This window comes from Amphiura filiformis, chromosome 4 (genome assembly GCF_039555335.1).
Source record: "Amphiura filiformis chromosome 4, Afil_fr2py, whole genome shotgun sequence".
In the NCBI taxonomy this organism is placed as follows: domain Eukaryota; kingdom Metazoa; phylum Echinodermata; class Ophiuroidea; order Amphilepidida; family Amphiuridae; genus Amphiura; species Amphiura filiformis.
This window is the reverse complement of record NC_092631.1, coordinates 30577625-30597553: the sequence shown is the minus strand read 5'-3', so window position 1 is coordinate 30597553 and position 19929 is coordinate 30577625. Positions and strand designations below refer to the sequence as shown.

The window sequence follows — 19929 nt, the reverse complement described above, 5'->3', positions numbered from 1 at the left end:
CGTACCGGTAAAAGGGCGTCTTTTAGAGCTGCAAACAAGTAAAATGGGGACTTTTGAAGCAGCGAAAAATTAAAATCAAGGGTCTTTCTTGTTGAAAATCGCCTAAATAAAACCAGAAATACGAGAAATTAGCAATTTTGGGGTCTTTTAGAGCTGAAATGATCAAAATCAAGGGTTTTTCTGAGCTCTATTTTGGTCAAATATAAGGGGTCTTTCGGAGTTGCAAAATCCAAAAAGGGGGGCTTTCCGGGGGAGCATACCTGTATGTTCATTTGTGTTAAGTGCCCCCCTGCCCCCGATTGAGTCCAGTCCCTAGTACTTGGGTACATGTAGTTAACATTTGTACGGTCAAATTTGCACAGACAAATGATGTGCATGCAAACCTCAATTTGTAGCTACTAGTAAGAAAGCTGGCTGAGCTTGGTCATTATGTATGGTGTGAATATCCATAGCAGCTAGCCAAGGTCTTAGCTACAAATTGAGGTTTGCCTGTCATTTGAATAAAATTGCCTGTCCTAATTTGACCTCATTTAAAACATTTACCAGACTTTCACAGCTCATTGGGGGCTCAAACAGTTCAAATATGTGTTGCTATGGCCATGTTTTGCCAATTTGGTCTACAAAAATGGTCAATAGCCTTTCTTAACACCTACAATTATAATGCAGCATCTGTCAAAGGCATTATTTTTGCCCCACAGCCCAGGAGCAAATTTGGGGACGGGCGGGCAGACGGGTGGTTAGTGAAGACATTGCAGCTAGCTCTCATTGTTTTCAAGTGTCCATGATCCATTCTTATTACCTGTTGGAGTTCCAAGATTTCTATATTCCTCCTAGTATAGCATATGTGTGAAATACATTAGGACAGTGCACTCAGATTAATCAACCTTAACCCTACTCCCAATTCCAATTCATTTTTGGGATAAAAAATATTATCATGTTTAGCCAAATGAAACATAGCTAAATCCTAATCCTTAATTAAAATTTGACTTTCATTGCCAGTTAAAACTAACCAAAGGATTAGGATTTAACTATGCTTCATTGGGCAAAACAGGATAATATTTTTTAATCACCAAAAGTTAGTGCCATATTTTTCAGGAATTGGGAGTATATCTTTTTTTTTTTTTTACATTTGTACTGTAATGCCTGGAATATATGTGACACAATCTGGTCCATGGGAACCGAAAGGCAGCAAATTTGAAATTAAGATAAAGGCAAAAATATGGAATACAAAAACAATAAATGACATTGTCATCACAAAACTTTAGAACCAAGTATGCTAGACCTTTGGTGTTTTTATGCTAGCCTAATGTTAGCATAAGGTAATAGTTATAGTAACTCAATTTTCAAAAATGCCTGCTTTGCCCCCCATGGAGCAGATATGTTTCATATATGCAGCGTTCAAATAGGGCCGGTCAGCCGCCATTGGCCTGTAACTTTTTGGCCAGGCCGGTAACTTTCGTGACTAGCAGTTCTAGTTGCCGGCCAGGCTGGCCGTAACTTTTAAAGGTCAAAGTTTTAGTTTTTAAACATAATTCATGAATAATGCATCTTTTATCTGTCATTATTTTATTAAATCACTTACGAAGCATGGTATAAATAAATTTAATAGTTTCAATCCGACAAAATGCAGTCCCGATCTTGCCAGAAACATTTACGATTCAACCACCGCTTCGACCAGCCTAAGTTTTATTCTGTGTTTTATTATATTAGTCCGAGTCTGACTTTGGAGTCTCTGACATCAGTAATGTGGATCATGATTCAGTTGTGTATGAAGTTTACGGTGGAGGGGACGTACTCGAATTACATTTTGATAGGGTGTGCCGCTGGAACTCTGAAACCCCTACCTGTATTAAAACGACTGATTAGACAGTTGTTGACAAATTTTTCTCAAATTAGGATCCTACATGTTGAGGGATTTTTTCTCAAATCGGGACCCATGTTTAGGGATTTGTTGCAGTTGCCACTTTAGTTTAGACTCATAAAACTTACAGCTGGGACAAATTCCGGGAACTGGGGTAAAATTACCGCAGTAACCTACACGTCCCTATTTTGTACCTATTCAGAATTATTATTATAATTATACAGTTCATTTTAAATATGCATGACAAATAATTCCTTGGTTTAAAACGTCACTATTGAGGAGAGACCCGCAGCCCAAAATCAACACCTCGCAGGGGTACGAACTATCTCCAGTTTACAACAGCTTGCTGAAATCAGTGAAACCAACTGGCAACTCTAGTAGAAGATCTTCTAGAAACACTGATTTCAGCAACATCTCACACACCATCACCCACTGAGGAAGGAACCAGTTGGTTCTGAAATATTTGGGAAAAATAACCTGGTGAGTGCAGTTGAAAGTTTTAATCTTTTTACTTCCTACTATTGAACTTGTTGTAACATTTAATTGACAGAAATAATTCAATATGTGTTCCAGCTTATAATTTCACGTTTCAAAGCTCAAAACGTTTTGGCCGGTAACTTTTCACCTGGGTCGGCAACTTTTCAGAGGCCTGTAACTTTTTGAGGCATATTTCGAACACTGCATATATGACATGCAAACTCAGCTACAAGTAACAACTTTTAATGATGGTGAATGTGCTATGTATAAAACAGTGTTGTAAGTTTGCTTTTACGCTTAAAATATAACGTTAAAGCCATAATGTGCAATTTGCTCACAGCGATGCCCTGCATTTTACTTGAATTTCAATTATTTTGCACAATTGTAATCTTCAATGAGATCTTTTAAGTAAACTTATACAGTTAAAGTAGGATTGATAAAAAAACCTGATGATCCTGGTTTTATTCGCCAAAGCATTGATACAAATAGTGCACGACAATCACAACATTGGCGCTGGAATGGAGTATCAATTTTCTCTGTTTAATCCACAGAATTAAAACCAGAGAACCAGGTCTTGACAGTCATCTTGATACACGCATGGAGCAAAAAGATTTGCTTTCGCTCAGAATAGGCTGCAAGCAATCATTGTCATGTGAGGGCGGCATGGATGATGGGTGCATTTGAGAGACTTGTTGCAACCTGCAAGAGATACCTAAACGCTTCAGATGAGATGCACAATTGTTCCTGCTCACAGTCGGCAAAGACCCCAATACCCTCAATTTTCTGATGCCGATATAGTGTGTGGTGGTACAGGGAGTCCGGGTTCTCTTCCCCTCTGGTTTTAATTCTGTGGTTTTACCTCAATTGTCTACCCAAAATAAAAACATCTGACAGTGAAAACAAACAGTATTCGAGTAAAAAACAAATCTATATTTAATGCAAATCACACATTATTGCTTGAAATAACTGCACCTCCTGAAATTGATCTAGGTCTAGGTCAATCACGGATTCAAGTGCTTGTAGACAGAGAGACATTTCAATCATTCAAGGCTATAAATATAATCACAACAACCATTTAATATACCGAGCTGACACCTACTTTCACAGTAGAGTTTTCATTACATTCTACTGTTCATATTTTAACAGCTTGATGGTTTGGTTTTGTCATGTTTGTTGTCATACTGTAACTTCCAACACAGAAACTTTTACTCTTTGAGGCAGTTAAGCTTGTGCCACGTATCCTGCCTCCGATAATCAGGCCCTGCCACTCCACAAAAGTTTCTCACCACATACGTCAACATTCACTTTTCAAAGGGCAAACTGTTCTTAAAAAAAAAAAAACGACTAGTAAAAAAGTCTACTAAATGATCTCAAAAGGTCAAGTCGTCCATAAAAATTAGAAAGGTGAAAGTGTGACAAGAACTGTCAGTGGCTGTCACCCTTGTGAATGACAATATAGCTTATTTAGCCAGTGTCAACATGGTGTCATCGGTCTATTTCCTAACATATTGCACTAACACCACAGCTATATGGTTCTTCACAATATAATACTAATGGAAAGGAAAGTGCTAATGCTCGATATTTTTCGGCACAAATAATTTTGTTAACAAATGATGTCACAGGTTTGAACATCAATCTCCTAATTTGCATATAGCCGCCATTCCTCCAGCTAGCTTGTCCCGTGATTGGTCCATTAGCTATCTAGGTTTGTATCTGTGTCACAGTGTCAGGACCTGACTGGCCAGAATTATGAGCAATCAATAAATGCATGCCGTGCACAATATCATAAAGCTCTGTAACTACTTGCTAGTCTGAAACAATTGCTATTTCAGGGTCCGATTCTAAATGTGGATGGTCATGGGCTTTCCATATCAAATATGTGTTCCAGAAAACGGCTACAACCTGTGCAACTAAAACCCTGAAATAAAAAATAAAACAGAATGACAAGTTATTTACATGAAAAAATAAAACTATAAACAAAATATAAAATAATGATCAAAATTAATATTGTGAGAATGTGAGATATGAAAAAATGATCCAAGTAAATAAAATAATCTAAAAAATTAAATCTACTGACTATGCAGGGTCTATGCAGTGTCAAGTGTGACTCAATTAATGTCTGAGATTGTATGTGCATGGTGCTTGGTTATCATTCCTCATTAAATTAACTGAGGGCAAAGAATTCTACGTACCTGTAATATAATGGTACTAAATAGAAGTTGAACATCTGTACAGCAGGCCATATCTGTAAAATTGGGTACACATAAGTATAGTAATTTAAATGCTAAAACTCCACATTAGTAATGCACACACACACCCACCTACAGTTTGTTTGGCTAATAAATATAATTAGTGAATAACATGGTGTACTGATATAAAATGGCATGCTTACACTAGTTGTACACTGCGTAATAAAAGGACCTTTTTTGTAATTAGTAATAGCGAACCTCAGAGATAGCGAACCTTAGAGATAGCGAACCTTAGAGATAGCGAACCTTAGAGATAGCGAACCTTAGAGATAGCGAACCTTAGAGATAGCGAACCTTAGAGATAGCGAACATTAGAGATATCGAACCTTAGAGATAGCGAACCTTAGAGATAGCGAACCTTAGAGATAGCGAACCTTAGAGATAGCGAACCTTAGAGAAAGCGAACCTTAGAGATAGTGAACCTTAGAGATAGCGAACCTTAGAGATAGAGAACCTTAGAGATAGCGAACCTTAGAGATAGCGAACCTTAGAGAAAGCGAACCTTAGAGATAGCGAACCTTAGAGATAGCGTACCTTAGAGAAAGCGAACCTTAGAGATAGCGAACCTTAGAGATAGCGAACCTTAGAGATAGCGAACCTTAGAGAAAGCGAACCTTAGAGATAGCGAACCTTAGAGATAGCAAACTTTAGAGATAGCGAACCTTAGAGATAGCAAACCTTAGAGATAGCGAACCTTAGAGAAAGCGAACCTTAGAGATAGCGAACCTTAGAGATAGCGAACCTTAGAGATAGCGAACCTTAAGAGATAGCGAACCTTAGAGATAGCGAACCTTAGAGATAGCGAACCTTAGAGATAGCGAACCTTAGAGATAGCGAACCTTAGAGATAGTGAACCTTAGAACTGTCACCATAGTTACTGCACAAAACAGATGTTGGCTACCTCCCTGGACAGACTGCCTGTTATTCTTCCTCTCTCATATGCTTCAGCATATATACCATTATCCACAAGCTTAAATAAATAATCCTAATGACTTGTTACACAGTCAATTGGAGTCCTTTGTCAAGACCAAAAGAAATTTAAGAAAAACTTGTTTTTCTGCATACAGCTTCACCAGAAGACTTAAGGCTATACACAATCTTGAACTGTTGCGATTTGGTAGTTCACAGCATCTTGCGAATGGTAGTGAGCTTTGGCAAAAATTGCATTGCTCAATTCTTAGTGAGTGTGTAGAAGAATTCAAATATCACAGATATACTTTTGTAGGTCCTGTGGTTCTTGAGTTATGTTGTAAAGAGGGCTGAAACAACAACACTTTTGCAAAAAGTACATAACTCATTAACAATAATAAATTAAGCACGTTTTCAAAGCATATGATTTGAAGAATGACCTTTTGCAAAACATCAAAGTGTTATTTTTCAATAATGTATTGATTTAGACAATGAAAATAGATTTTTTGGCTGCTTCGACCAACAATACCGCATCTACCCTTAAGTCAAAGCAATTAGGATGTTATTCATCCATCTGCTTTGGAGTGACAAAGTTGATTGCCAAGTTTTGGTTTTACCTTTGGTCTTCATAAATAACTCTTATCAACTGATTAATAAACATCTTAAATCATAATGACCTACCTTATAATTTGTAATTAATGTTGGAATGTAATTCTGCAAAATAATACACAAACAACAATTATTAGCTTTCTAATCTAGATCTAAATTCCGAGATTTAGATTTATAAATATGCAAATATTAACCTGACAAAAATGTATACAGCACAAGAGGTGATCATAGTCTATCATCATACCATGTAAGAAATCTTGCTGTGCCAAAAATGAGATTCTGAAAATGAGTGAACGACCCCAACATAATTATACCAAATGAGAATGCGACCGCATAATATGAAGCTTAATTGGCCAATACTCTGGACACATTTTGCAACATTTTAATTAACAAGTAATAACAATCCTCCTACCCACCTTTCCACATTACCATTACAGCATAATGATGACCACCTACAATTTGTGTTTTGCTTGGCAAAGTGCATGTTAGCACTGTAGTTTCCAACACAGCCACAGATTCCACTCACTCCAAATGAACCACATGCCATCCTTTTTGATTGGCTAAATTCTTTCCTGCACGTCATCAAGCATGACTTATAATGACTTGTAATGAGTCGCAATCATAGTCACATGGAGTCAACCTCCACTGAACTCAAACATACATTTCCGTTTGAAGAAGTCCCGGATCCAACTACATGTACATGTAATTAAACAGTGTGTAAAGAACGAGCAGAATCAAACTAGAGGTTGAAGAGACTAGGAAGTGCTTGTGTATTGAACCTTGCATGTACAAACTATTTTGTGTTGCAAGTGAAATTTACAATATCTTCTTTCTTCATTCGATTGAAGAAAGGACATTATCACAAATTACACATAAAAGAAACAATGATATACATGTATTTCAAATAAAAGATCAAGTAGTACTTCTGCACCATTTCAATTGATAATATAATCAACATTCCAAATGCAATTGATTTTGTATTTTTCATATTTTCTTGAAAGTTACTAATAAATTTCTTGGTACATTACTTTGATACAGTCTGTCTATCTGCTATCTGTAAAAGCTCTCCTAATAACTCGGCTAGCATTTTTATAAATAATTTTATGCATTGCCATGATGACACATACCTTTGATAATATTTCTTTTATGTGTTTTGGTGGCATCCCTGTTAAAACACCATTCACTGTAAAGAAGAGGGCTATAAATGGCGGAGCGAAGAGCAGCTGAAATAAAAGACAATAAAAAACAATTAAGACTTGTCATGAATGTGTGCATACAAGGGTTGCAAGACTTCAACATTTTTTAGTCCTTGACACCAAAAAGTCACAACTAGTTGACTAATCACGACTACAATGTAGATAATCAAAAATAATTAGACTTGTTAGGAGTGCATGCATCAAAATCTCAGTACAATTGATTTTTGCTATTTCATAACAAAACTCTAAATAGATTCATCAGGTTTACTGGTAAACATTATAAATGATTTCATTTGTACAAAACCAAAATGTAACTCACTATTGAGTCACTGTTTCGCCTATCATGGTCAGTAGGCATCATCAGAATGATGGTTGTAGATGGATACGTCCAACCGGAAGTAAGGATCTACAACATTCATCCTGATGATGCCTATCGACTCATGATAGGTGAAACAAATCAATAGTGAGTTACATTTTGGTTTTGTACAAATGAAGTCATTTATAATATAACAAAACTGTCACTAAAATGTTGGAAAATACAAGCAAATATAAATGCATCAACCTGCAAGAAAAAGGAACATAGGCCTATATTTGAAAACCCCTGCACGTACTACGCGCCTGTGCAATTACACAATGTTTATGCACACCTTGTATTTTACTAACATTTACTCTGATTAGTTCTTACTATCTAAGTCCCTGTGTTGTTTGTTAAATGGTCTGTGGAATGATGTGGGCCGTAGTGGTCAGCGACAATCTGTAAAGTGTGCTGAGGCTTGTGGATCAACGTCTAGGCATTGTGCCTGTGCGTCGCGCACTATAAATCACTGCGCTTTTTTTTCCTTTAGTGTATGAAGGTCAAATAAAAGGCTGCCGACTTACAAGAGTAAAATGGCAAATGACTACACAAATTTGTGTAATAAGTCATAATTCCACAACCAGGATTGTGATTATTCTTGTTAACTTACCTGATCAGCAGCGACTTTCTTCAGAAGGGCAATTTTGGGGGCTCCTTTAAATACTCTGTCCACTGTACGGTACCAAACTGTCAAAGTTGGACCCTGATTACAAATAAATCATGAGAAAACAAAGAGTAAACTTTACTTGATCTGATGGATGTGACCTCTTTTCTATTTAAAACAAAAATGCCTTGAAAGGTGAACAAAGGGTAAGGACTAACCTTAGGTCTGATACAGCGGCGGTATATTGAAATGATGCCTAAGTTGATTAAATTATAATAAACCATGTGAGAGAAAAGAATTTCATGAACTTATATATTCTACATCCAAACCATGTCCACTATGGAAGGCTTTTTGCATATAGGCAACAAGATTCTGAAGCAATAAAGCTTGATTTTGAGGAAATCCGCAATGTGAATTGTGAGGAGTCCAATCCCAAATTAAAGTACATGTCTGTCCTCAAATGTACCCAACACATGTAGGGGTCATGATTTCTCAAAAGCTCTCAAAGTAATCCTTGGAATACCGCTGTGTGAACGAGTCATATATGAAGCTTAACATATGAATTAATTATTTTCATGCCACTATAAATGTAGGCCACAGCTTCCGCTTGAAACACTGCAAAACTCAACGATAAATGGCAATTAGAGAGATGCCCATCTCCAGGCACAGACTTAGGTTTCAGTTTTCTACTGGCAAAAAAAAAAAAAAAGACCTAATTTTTTGTGTGTGTTTTGGGGAAAAATCTATATCAATTTTTAATCATTTGGCATAAAATGTGTATTATGTCACGAATTTCAAAAAATCCAAATTATTTGACATTAGAAGGACATTCCTCGTTTCAAAAATGCAATTTGATATGTCTGATGTGCTCTCAGGTCCCACAAAAATATGTGGAAACGTCGCTATCCGAGCCCTTAACAGTGGCGTGTCAGCTCGTGTCCAGGGGCAGGTGGTGAGCGCTGTACATTCTCTAAATTCAGTACATTTCCGCCGTCAACCGTGTAATTGAATGGGATTATTTTGACATTTTAAAATGACAAAAAAGTAGGCCTATGTCAATAAATAATATTAATACAAGCTAAAACCGTTGGGGTTCGATAATGAACCCCGCAAAACTAACCGAGTGTATGGAAAATCCCATACAGCTGAGCGGTTTTGCCGGCTCTCTCCATCCATCATGCCACTCGCAGCCTGTCCAGGGGGGTGCTTTGGGGGCTGAAGCCCCACTGCACTTTTAGGCGGAGCAGAAACTGTGTACATAATGGCCATATCACTAATCATATCTCAAAATCTAGTGGCCCGCGGGCCAGCATTATTGGAAGTTTACTACCCGACGTAAAAGCCACTGGCGCGGGGCCACCGCTTAAATCCATCGCTGCCCATCTCCAAGAATTTGATGACCCTCTGACTACATGTGGTAACATTATACTTACCACCAAGAAGAAGCCTATCAAAGCTTGCCGACATGTCCTTGCGAAGTCATGCCCTTTCCAGCCACGTCTATCCACAACTTGTTGAGCGAAAATATCAGAAAAGAGCATGATTGTACCTATAGTGGATGAAATTGTAAGGCAATGATAATAATAACTCAAACTGTAGTGTTAAAGCATGGAAGAAAGAGATAAGAAGGAACCACAACGAACACATTCACTTTGTCCACTCCCTTTACCGACATTTAATTGACATTGTTATTCATGAGGATTTACTTTGATCAATACCCTGCGTTAAATAGGTGATTGGTATTGTACTCTATGTATTTGCATGTCTTCTGGAGCGTGTCTGAAGGATGATTTGAACTAATGACCTTCCGTGCAAGCACTCTATAGGATTTTCTCTGGTGCCGTGATCATCGGTCATTGATGGCCTACATCTTTTTCTTCCATTTCGCCCAATTTTCCCGAACTTTGATGACTTTTTTCTCAGAGTTGGCAGTCTTTGGCACTGAAACGAAGTTAGCTAGTTACGATTATACACATATAAACTATTAAATTAAACAGGTTTCATGTACCGGACTCAACCGAAACATTGTGCATTATTTAAGAACATTTTGCATCTATTTTTCATCGAAAAAGTCACCAAAATCTTACCTTATTTGCTAAAGATGAAACTCAGCAAATAAACGGCCGATTTTGATGACCTTTTCGATGTGTTTTAAAAAGGACATTTTCTACACAACACGATCAAGAAAACAGTTTGATTGTAGATCCCAAAACAAAGCTACTATACATGTTCAGAGCATCAGTGAAATTCCATAATCTTACTTCTGGGTAGCGTTTGTTTGTTCTTGGATGGGTTTGTTATAGTTTTTTTTTCCAGTAATGATTTCGCCAAGCATCGATCGCGGTAAATGGATCATACATGAAAGTAAGTACCATTGATAGCTTTTCTTTTCATGCGCCAATGGATAAGCGGATTAAAACTTGGCCGATCGAAGTCGTTGTGGTTCCTTCTCATCTCTTTCTTCCATGGTTAAAGAGAGAAAAACACATTATTGGCTGTATTTCCAACCCAAGGGTTATGATATTTTATGATTCGGGGGAGACTTTGGCTTATTAAAGGCCCATTCAGTGATTTGCTCATCCGGACAATCATAAAAATCATCAAAATTCAGATTTTGGTACCTTTTGTCATTGTCATAGATTTGCTAACATAGCCAAAGTCTGTACAAAATAATGCATTCACATGAATCTGTAATTTATATAGACCTACAGTCAGTATATAAATTAGCTACATGTATTTATATGTGGCTTCAGTTTGTCAAATTTTTCATTTCAAAAATACCAAATGACAATTGGAATGACTTTTCCTTCACTTTTAAGCAATTTATAGACAATTTTAATTTGTTCACTGGCATCACTGAATGGGACTTTAACCCTAGAACTACTGAGCCATATTTTGTAACACGAACTACAAAGAGGAGGGGGTGGGGTTGTTGCGACCCTCCTCCTGAAATTTCAATTATAAACGTCATATACCATTATATTTGGTACTAATGTATAGCTATGGGTAATTGGGTATCCTCTATCCAGTAATCATGGTAATAACAAAATAAATACAAACATTCCATACATAATGTCGCAAGTAAAACAAGTAAAAAGTCATAAAGGATGGGGGGGGGTGGGTGGTACAACCCCCTCCTTCGTAGTTCTAAAGGGTTAATCATTAACATGAAGTTTGATCATTTTCTGATGTCTATTTACAATGTATGGGTATGAAGGGAGGTCTGAAAATTAATTAAATGGTATTTTTACGGAACAAAGAAGTTTTAAGAGACCCATAAGTAGCTGAGAGTACACTGCTGAGGCTAGATTCTCCTTCTTTGGATGAAAATCATCCAAAATAACAATTTTCAACTTTATATTATCTTTTTTTCTCAAATCAAAATACGAGTGTCAGCAAAATCTGAAGACTTTGAGCAAATTTGTTGATTTGGCATGGAATAGCTTGGAATGGCCCTCATCATTGGTTCTAGACACAGATTCATGTATACACATGTACTTGAAACTGTTGTTGACAGCACAATGTATACTAAAATAGAAGACATTGAGTATAATATAATAAATTTAAACTGGATTAGGTTCTGGATGGTTGCAGCAACAAATTTTATTAAATATTTGATCAGATTTTGACATTTTAACCAAGCAAAAGTGATTTTTCTAGATTTTTCACTTCTTCACAAAAAAAGAAACAAAAAAAAGCAGACCCAAGATTTTGCCAAAATTGGGTTGGGTTGGGTATAGTAACACAGCAATTTATTTCTTGCCTGTAAAATGATAAAAAATGTGTGAGACATACCTGTGGAGACAACTTGTGTCTTGAAAGGATGTGCATTGAGTATCCTGTTATATGCCCTGAACAGAGATGCCATTGTGACAGCCCATTCACCACAGGATGTCCTATTGTGTAGGGCTATGCTCTATATGGTACACCACTGCACCTTATCTGCTACAAATTAATCCCGAGGAAATTAATACTGTCATTCAGTCTGAAAAAAAAAAACTCACTGAACTAAATTTCACTTTCATATCATTGTCTATACTGTTGATCATAAATAGCTTTTAATCTATAAACTAGGTAGCCCCCAGAGGTTGATTAAATGTAATCCCAGCATGCAGTATGATATTGCAATGTAATAAAGGAGCCATTTCAACACCATTTCACATTCAAATATATGTGCAAAATAAGAACCAGTAGTTTTGATGGAATATTCATCGCGACTTTTATGTTTTGAATTGGGTACGGGTAATGTTTGTTGATACATTGCTACCAAGAAAGTTTTTTAAACAATTTTATATATTTTATATGCTTGGGAAAAGGAGATGGCATCAGCAAAGTTCTCTTGCACATGCATGCATGCAGACGCATAGCTTTAATATCTTGTTGTATAACAACCTTGACCATGCACAGCAGGAGCCCAGCGTGATGTTTTAATTCTGAAAATAACCATGTGTTTCTCAAACATATGCTGTCAGTGGCTGCAATGTATTCTGGGCTTACATTTAATCAGGGCTGTCAACTTTTTGGAATTGATTGGCGTGAGCCAGAGGCGTACCGGGATTTGCCGACTCCAATGTTCATTTTGTACCATGATTATTTGAGCCACGGCGCTCAGGAATGTGAAAAGCGGGGGGGGGTAGGAGCAACAAATTATTCATGACGATGCGTGAGATTTTACTCATTTTCCAGCTTTTTGCGTGAGATTTACTACCTAGGCGTGAGATTATACTACTTGGCGTGAGACAGTGAGAAAGTGACCCAATGCGTGAGACTCACGGCCAATGCGTGAGAGTTGACAGCCCTGTTTAATCAACCTCTGGGTAGCCCCTGTCCAGGGCTGGGCCTTAACTGTTTCGGCCCTAGCCAGTCAGGCTAGTCAGGCTTGTGACTAAAGTTACAGGCCAGACAGAAATTTTAAAAGACACAATTTTTTACCAATAATATTAATAACGAAATGCAATAGATGATTCAGCGCCCCTACATGTAGAGTGACTCTGCACACCTTTCAAGCGGTGAAAGTCTGAATTCTTGCGTGCATGTCAACAGAAGTAGTAATTTGGTGCTACTCTGGCAATGTGATTCATAGTCGGCTCCGAGTCCTCCTCGAGTCCGGCAAAATAGGGTCTTTTTAGGTCTTTCATTGTCAACTTCCTTGCTTGATCAATGATCACATCACGTGATTACTTTATGTAAGTTTGCATGCAAATAAATTCAGTTTGTAAATAAAAGTACAACCAAAAAGCAAGATTGCTTTCAGTTATCTTTATAAATGGTATTTAATCATAATAAATTGGGGGTAAGAATTTTTTGGCCGATCGAAAGGGAGGGTGGAAGCCATTTTTGGCAAACCAAGAATTTTTGGCACATAGGGCCTACGGGGCTCCTTTCCAATAAAACGCTCTAAAATGCTTATAGAAAACAGTACGGAAACGCTTGTGCATATGCACATTTCCCTGCTCTCTGCGCTCGCGACATAATCTAAACCATTAAGGTTTGTAAATTGGAATCCTAAAAAATGGCATGTGCAAAGGGGGGGGGTGTGCAAAGATTTTTGGCAAGCTGGGAGGGGGGACAAGCGATTTTTGGCAGACCGAGAGGGGATAAGCATTTGTGCAATTTCACCCCTCCCCGGGCTCCGCATAATTATTGCACAGCCCCCAAACAATACTAGGCATGCTAGGTGGGACGAGCAAATTACCGGTATGTATTTACAAGAAAATAATATAGACCTAAAATTCTGGTTAAGTATAGGCCTACATTGACAAAGTGTTGGTAAAAACCCCAGGGCTTGAATTTGATACATAAGGACTCGGACTCGAACATTGAGGACTCTGACTCAGACTCGGACATCAGAAATTGGCAGGGACTCGGGACTCGGACACCATGGACTCGGATGATGAGGACTCGACTACAACACTGGGTGTCAAGCCATCTTCATGGTTAAAATAGTGTTTGAATCGCTCATTGAAATACACAGTAAATTGATGAACTTTGCATTCTGGGTATTAGAACATTAATGTCAATTACTGTGTATTTCAATGCGATCTCCAAACAGTCATTTAACCATGAAAAATTTCATTTGTGTCTACGCTAATTATGTTTACACAACATGAACTCACATGTTTTCAAGCAAATTCACCGATAATAGGTGATCAAAAGTGATCAGAATGTTACAAAAGTACAGATCACATTCAGCTTACTTCATATGAGTCTGAGATGATCTTTGGAAAAATACGGCATAATTTGTCTTGGTGCTTGCGGAATGCCATGCAGTAAAATATTAAAACGTTGCGGCAATTCATGATTGACAACTAACAATCGGTGTGTCCTTCGTGTCCTCCGCTGTCAATTTCTTATCCACTCACTAATCCTCACAAAAGCTTTGTGTTGATTACATAAAGTGTGGAGGCAAATTGCAATAAGTACAATGAAATAATGAGTAGGGCGGGCTCCGAGGCGGGTTTCTTCTTCATCTTACCAGGAAAGTTTAACTTTCCTGATCTTACGTAACAGTATTGTTCTCCAAAAAAACCCGGAAGCTTGTCGTCTGGCGCTCTAGCTGAAATACAGCAAGATAATGTAAGATAGTAAATGTAAACCTGTATTTTAGCTAGAGTTTCTCGAGCTAGCTAGCTTCACCGATAGTGATACCAAAATTTTGATGGGGTAGGTAAATTAGAGAATAAACGATAGGAATTTTTATTTTGCCTATTCTCTACACCGTGTGATAGACGACAGGCAGGTCCAATATTTTGAGTACCGGTAGTAGATGCCGGCGCATAAAAATACTGGACCTGCCTGTCGTCTATCATAGGTAGAGGATAGGCAAAAAAATAAAAATTCCTAGTGTTTATTCTCATTCTCAGTCAGTTAAATATTATTTTAATAACTGTTAACATTTTTTTTAAGCATAAACTAAGTTACCGACATAAAAACTCCCTCATTATAAAATGAACGAAACTTGTTTACAACTTCACGTATTCTGTTGCGCTGTACTGCTAGCGCGTTCGCGTATTCCGCACTAGTTCACGCATCCAGCGCGATACATACGCCAAGCACTCTCTACACGCGTGTTACGCATTATCAAGACGCATGATGACGTGGGGTCGTCTGCGGCCTGATAGACGGCACCCGAAATCATGCGATTGTCCAATCAGAAATGTGTCTACGAAATAGACCACTCCCACTTGCTCGAGATACTCTAGCTAAAATACAGGTTTACATTTACTATCTTACATTATCTTGCTGTATTTCAGCTAGAGCGCCAGACGACAAGCTTCCGGGTTTTTTTGGAGAACAATACTGTTACGTAAGATGAAGAAGAAACCCGCGTCGGAGCCCGCCCTACTCATTCATTATTTCATTGTACTTATTGCAATTTGCCTCCATATATATTACGTAATCAACACAAAGCTTTTGTGAGGATTAATGAGTGGATAAGAAATTGACAGCGGAGGATACGAAGGACACGCCGATTGTTAGTTGTCAATCATGAATTGCCGCAACGTTTTAATATTTTCCTGCATGGCATTCCGCAAACACCAAGACAAATTGTGCCGTATTTTTCCAAAGATCATCTCATATGAAATAAGCTGAATGCGATCTGTACTTTTGTAACATTCCGATCGCTTTTGATCACCTATTTATCGGCGAATTTGATTGAAAACACGTGAGTTCATGTTGTGTAAACATATTTAGCATAGACACAAATGAAATTACGATGCAATACAATGCAATCTGAATGCGCAGCAGATCTATAGAAATAAGGCTGCCCGGTTTTATGCAGAATTAGACCCGGGTCCACGTCTGACTCCCACTGTCCCAGTCCTAGTTCTAGTAATATAACTCAGCATACTCAGGTCCGTAGATGTCATTATGTTTAGGATAAAGACTGAAGTCTTGCTGGCAAGACTATCCCAGTCCACACTGACTAGACGTTCGCTTTTCGTATCTCTTTCCTTGTTGGAAAGGTATAACGTTGACGAGATAGGAACATGTACCATTATCCGGGACCTACTCTGCCATGTTTGGCTGAGTAACGGTACATGAACACGGTCTTTTGTGCCTATGTAAATTAGTCATTGTGTAAAGATGTGTTTATACCCATGGGTTGCTCATCATCAGACTGAATCCTTGACCGACAGAGGGTGTCAATATAGGCCTACGTGTCGCTTTTGAAAAACAGCAATTCATGCGCATGCTCAGCAGGCAAATACGACGGCGATTTAGTACACTGATCATGCGTGCGATTCAGATTTCTGCAAAAGCGATTGAGTATAAATGCGTCTTTAGAAATGACTGGCGATTGTGTGTTCTCAAGTGGGTTTTATCATGTTAATTAGTGACCTGACACACATTTGTATTGGTTCGATCAAGCATTGATTTTTTGTACTGGATCGTCCAAGCATGGAGGTATATAAATAAATGGAGAATGATCGCCAGAATTCTAATCTCCTAAGTGGAGATTATCCCGTTACCTCTATTCAATGAGTCACCAAACTTGAATTGACCAGCCACTTCAGCCAAGCTATTGATCTCCACGATGGTTATGAGCCTCTACCATGGTTCATTGATTGTCACTCCCAAAATTTCCTCATAGGAATTGACCCTACATTGACCCGCACGGAAGCCTTGTAAAAGAGACTGTATAATGACGTCAGCTAGTCAATCAGCTAGTTCAAAGTCACCAGTTTTGATAGCTTATAGTTTCAATGTATGATCGATGCGAAAACCCGAAGAAATTCGGATGTTCTGTTCTCAAGTTATGAAACTGTTTTCTACACTAGTTGTGCCGTAACTTGACAAATATACTTAGTTTTCATGTTCATATATTAAGCTTTTAAGGGGTCTGAGGGAGTTCAAATATAGTGCAAATGAAAGCAAAACATTTGTACCTTCCGATTGTGAAAAAATTATGTTGGGCCAATTTGGGCCATTTGAGTTACTGAGCGAGCAAAATTTACGGAAGTACTTGAATTCAAGCAAAAGTGATGATCAGACAATCTTTTCTAGAGAGAAATTGATATACGGAATGTATAGGCCCTACATACTTTGTTTAAACAGTTTCTCATAGTTTAGTGTATGATAACCGTGATTTTGGTTGAAGCTTTGGGTCAAATTGATTGATTGAGTGCCATGACGGATATGTCATGTTATTGTTTTTAAACTTTTAATTCTGTTTTGTCATGAAATCGTATAGGCCGCCTAAATCATCATCATTAAACTTCTCATTGTATAATAAATAATTATCAGTATTTAGGCCTAAATGATTATTAATATTATTAGGAGGCTATCATTTTCTTTGGAGGAGGGGTTCCAAATATAATGGGGGTCATAACCTTTTGGAAAAAAAAGTCATAATTCAATTTTCATGACCAAAATGTAGGGAGTCACAAGATGACAACAGATAAGGTGTTTATTTTTTAAAAAAGACTGATTTCTTGATGCAATTTAAGCACTCAATTTTTGGCGAAAATGAGATTTTGATATCAAAATTTTATGAAACATGAGCACTTTCCAATAAGTATAAACTTCATTTTACCCCCATTGAAATCAATGACCAGTGAAACAGACTTCACAATGTAATCAGCTTAGCATAATCAATATAAACCTGAAATTCAAATTGCCTATTCAACAATAATTGGTCATAACCAACGTAGTACAAAAGAGGCTTGGCTGGATCATTCTCCATTTATTTATATACCTCCATGGTCCAAGCATCTCAAACAAATTTTTCAATGTAAGTGCCTCTGGCCCTTGTTAGGGACAGGCACATCTGAGCGAGGGCGCTATTTATTTTACTTGATAATAAAGCCCTATGTAAATCTGTGCCATTTTGTGCCACTGAAAATACCATTTTTGGAGAAAATGATGAATAAAACCAAAATTAATCTGTTTCAGGTGCTCTAGTTTGCATTGACAACAGTTTCAATGCTTTAGGAAGCAGAATGCAACATTGACTTCACTTTTGAATATTTTTTTCTGTGAGATATGCCTTGGTGAAAATCACCGTTTTGGTCAAAAAGGGCCAAAAAGGGGCATTTTGGGAAAAAATTCTATTTTGACCCAAAATTCATCTTCTGACAAAAGGGAAACATGGTTTGACAAAAACTTTCATCCTTTTCACATAACAATTCCAGTTTACATATTTGCTGGGAGAAAGCACTTTTTGTTATCGCTGGGAAAAATCATTGTTTTTGCCTAAAATGGGCCCAAAATGGCAAAATTTGACCAAAATTAGCACAAAAATCACTTTTTTACCACCTTAAAATTTGAATTTTCATACAAAATTTCACAGATGTGTTGAAAATGATAATGTTTATAATATTCAGTAAAAATTAGATTAAATTACAGTGAAAACAAAAAATTGACAGGGGGCACAAAATTATCAAGTCCCCCATGCACTCCTATGGTAAGTCTTATCAGAGAAAATGGCCCAATGTTCCGACAGTAATTTCGTCATAACTTCACTTAGCAATACAGTAGAAGATTGGTTTTGGTGTCAAATTGTTTCTGAGAAGTTCTCTCTTCCAATAAACAACAATTCATGTTAATAGAATTAATTTATAATTTTTATGACTGTCCCTACCCTTGTGGAAGTATTAAAAACGGATACTATGGCCAGAGTTCTAGGGCTAACATAGTCCGAGGTGCTCTGACGATAACACTCCGATCGCCAGGCAATCTACGTTATTATTGTAGTAGGCCAGTGGGACAACGAAAACGCTACGTGAACGAGCTAGGGCTAACACTGATAAAGTCAAGTGCAAGTGAGTGGATGAGCATGATGAGGTTGTCAATCAGGTTACCCACACACTGAAGACACCCTATCCAATGGCACCTCTTACAACTTGAGAACAAGTCCTCAAACGTTCGAAATTTGTAGTTACTACAACTGACTCTTAATCAATACCTTCACTGCTGACTTGCATTGCATATTTGTAAGCTTACTGCTCAGACAAATCAAAACAGGCGCATGCTTAACCTCTGACTTCCTCAATTCTAGAACCGCAGCGTTGAGAAAGGACCGTGTGCCTATGCTGCCGGGTGAAGGGTGTATCTCGGTATGAGGTTACCATTAACCTGGGTCAGAGGTCAAATAGGTTTTTAGCCGAGAAGAATGCTATTTTTCTATTGGTCGAAAGTTGTATTTTGCATATGCAGATGTATGGCGGGAAATTCTATTGTGATCGGAGGGGTGGGAGTGGCAAGAATGGTAGGTAGCAGTCATTGACCGTTTGCACATCACAGACTTCAGTCGCTGGCTACGCTTTTGAATTTATTTTATCATTACAAAAACTTATCACTGATAAAGTTTTATGGAGTTATTATTTTCAGTTTCCGTGGAATTGGAGGATCAATCGCAACAAGAAAACTTCAGAATGAAGGAGCTGTATGCGAGGGATTTTTGGAAAATGAAGAGGTGGGAGGTGGTGAGTGGAAAGGGCTTAACTTTGGAATAAGTAAGTATACCATCGGGTCATGTATGTGCTGGTGTTCACTGGAACCATGAGCATCATACCGCCCTCATCAAGCGAGCCAACTACTGAATTCGTCTAAGGGGAAACTACTGAATTCGTCGTGCAGTCCGGTGTTCCCCAAAGGACCATAAGGTCGGTGTGTTATGTTGTATATATGTGCGCAAAAGGAGCGATGAGTTAAATAGAAAATCA

At 37.8% G+C, this 19929-nt stretch overlaps 1 protein-coding gene across 5 annotated transcripts; it reads right to left on the bottom strand.

Annotated features, from left to right (window-relative positions):
* Positions 1-2657: 2657 nt before the first annotated feature.
* Positions 2658-19287, bottom strand: LOC140150796 (mitochondrial inner membrane protein Mpv17-like). Of its 5 annotated transcripts, none has more exons than XM_072172919.1 (8): positions 19170-19287; positions 12056-12245; positions 9694-9809; positions 8267-8359; positions 7233-7328; positions 6178-6210; positions 4531-4583; positions 2658-4256 (listed from the first exon to the last, which is right to left on the bottom strand). In XM_072172919.1, the coding sequence occupies exons 2-8, from the start codon at positions 12126-12128 to the stop codon at positions 4145-4147; spliced, it is 576 nt and encodes a 191-aa protein (XP_072029020.1). In that variant the 5' UTR covers positions 12129-12245; positions 19170-19287; the 3' UTR covers positions 2658-4144. The 5 variants fall into 5 exon arrangements, with proteins under 5 accessions (XP_072029020.1, XP_072029021.1, XP_072029023.1 ...); XM_072172920.1 differs by having other exon boundaries at positions 19066-19172; XM_072172922.1 differs by lacking the exon at positions 19170-19287 and adding an exon at positions 19070-19168.
* Positions 19288-19929: the final 642 nt, after the last annotated feature.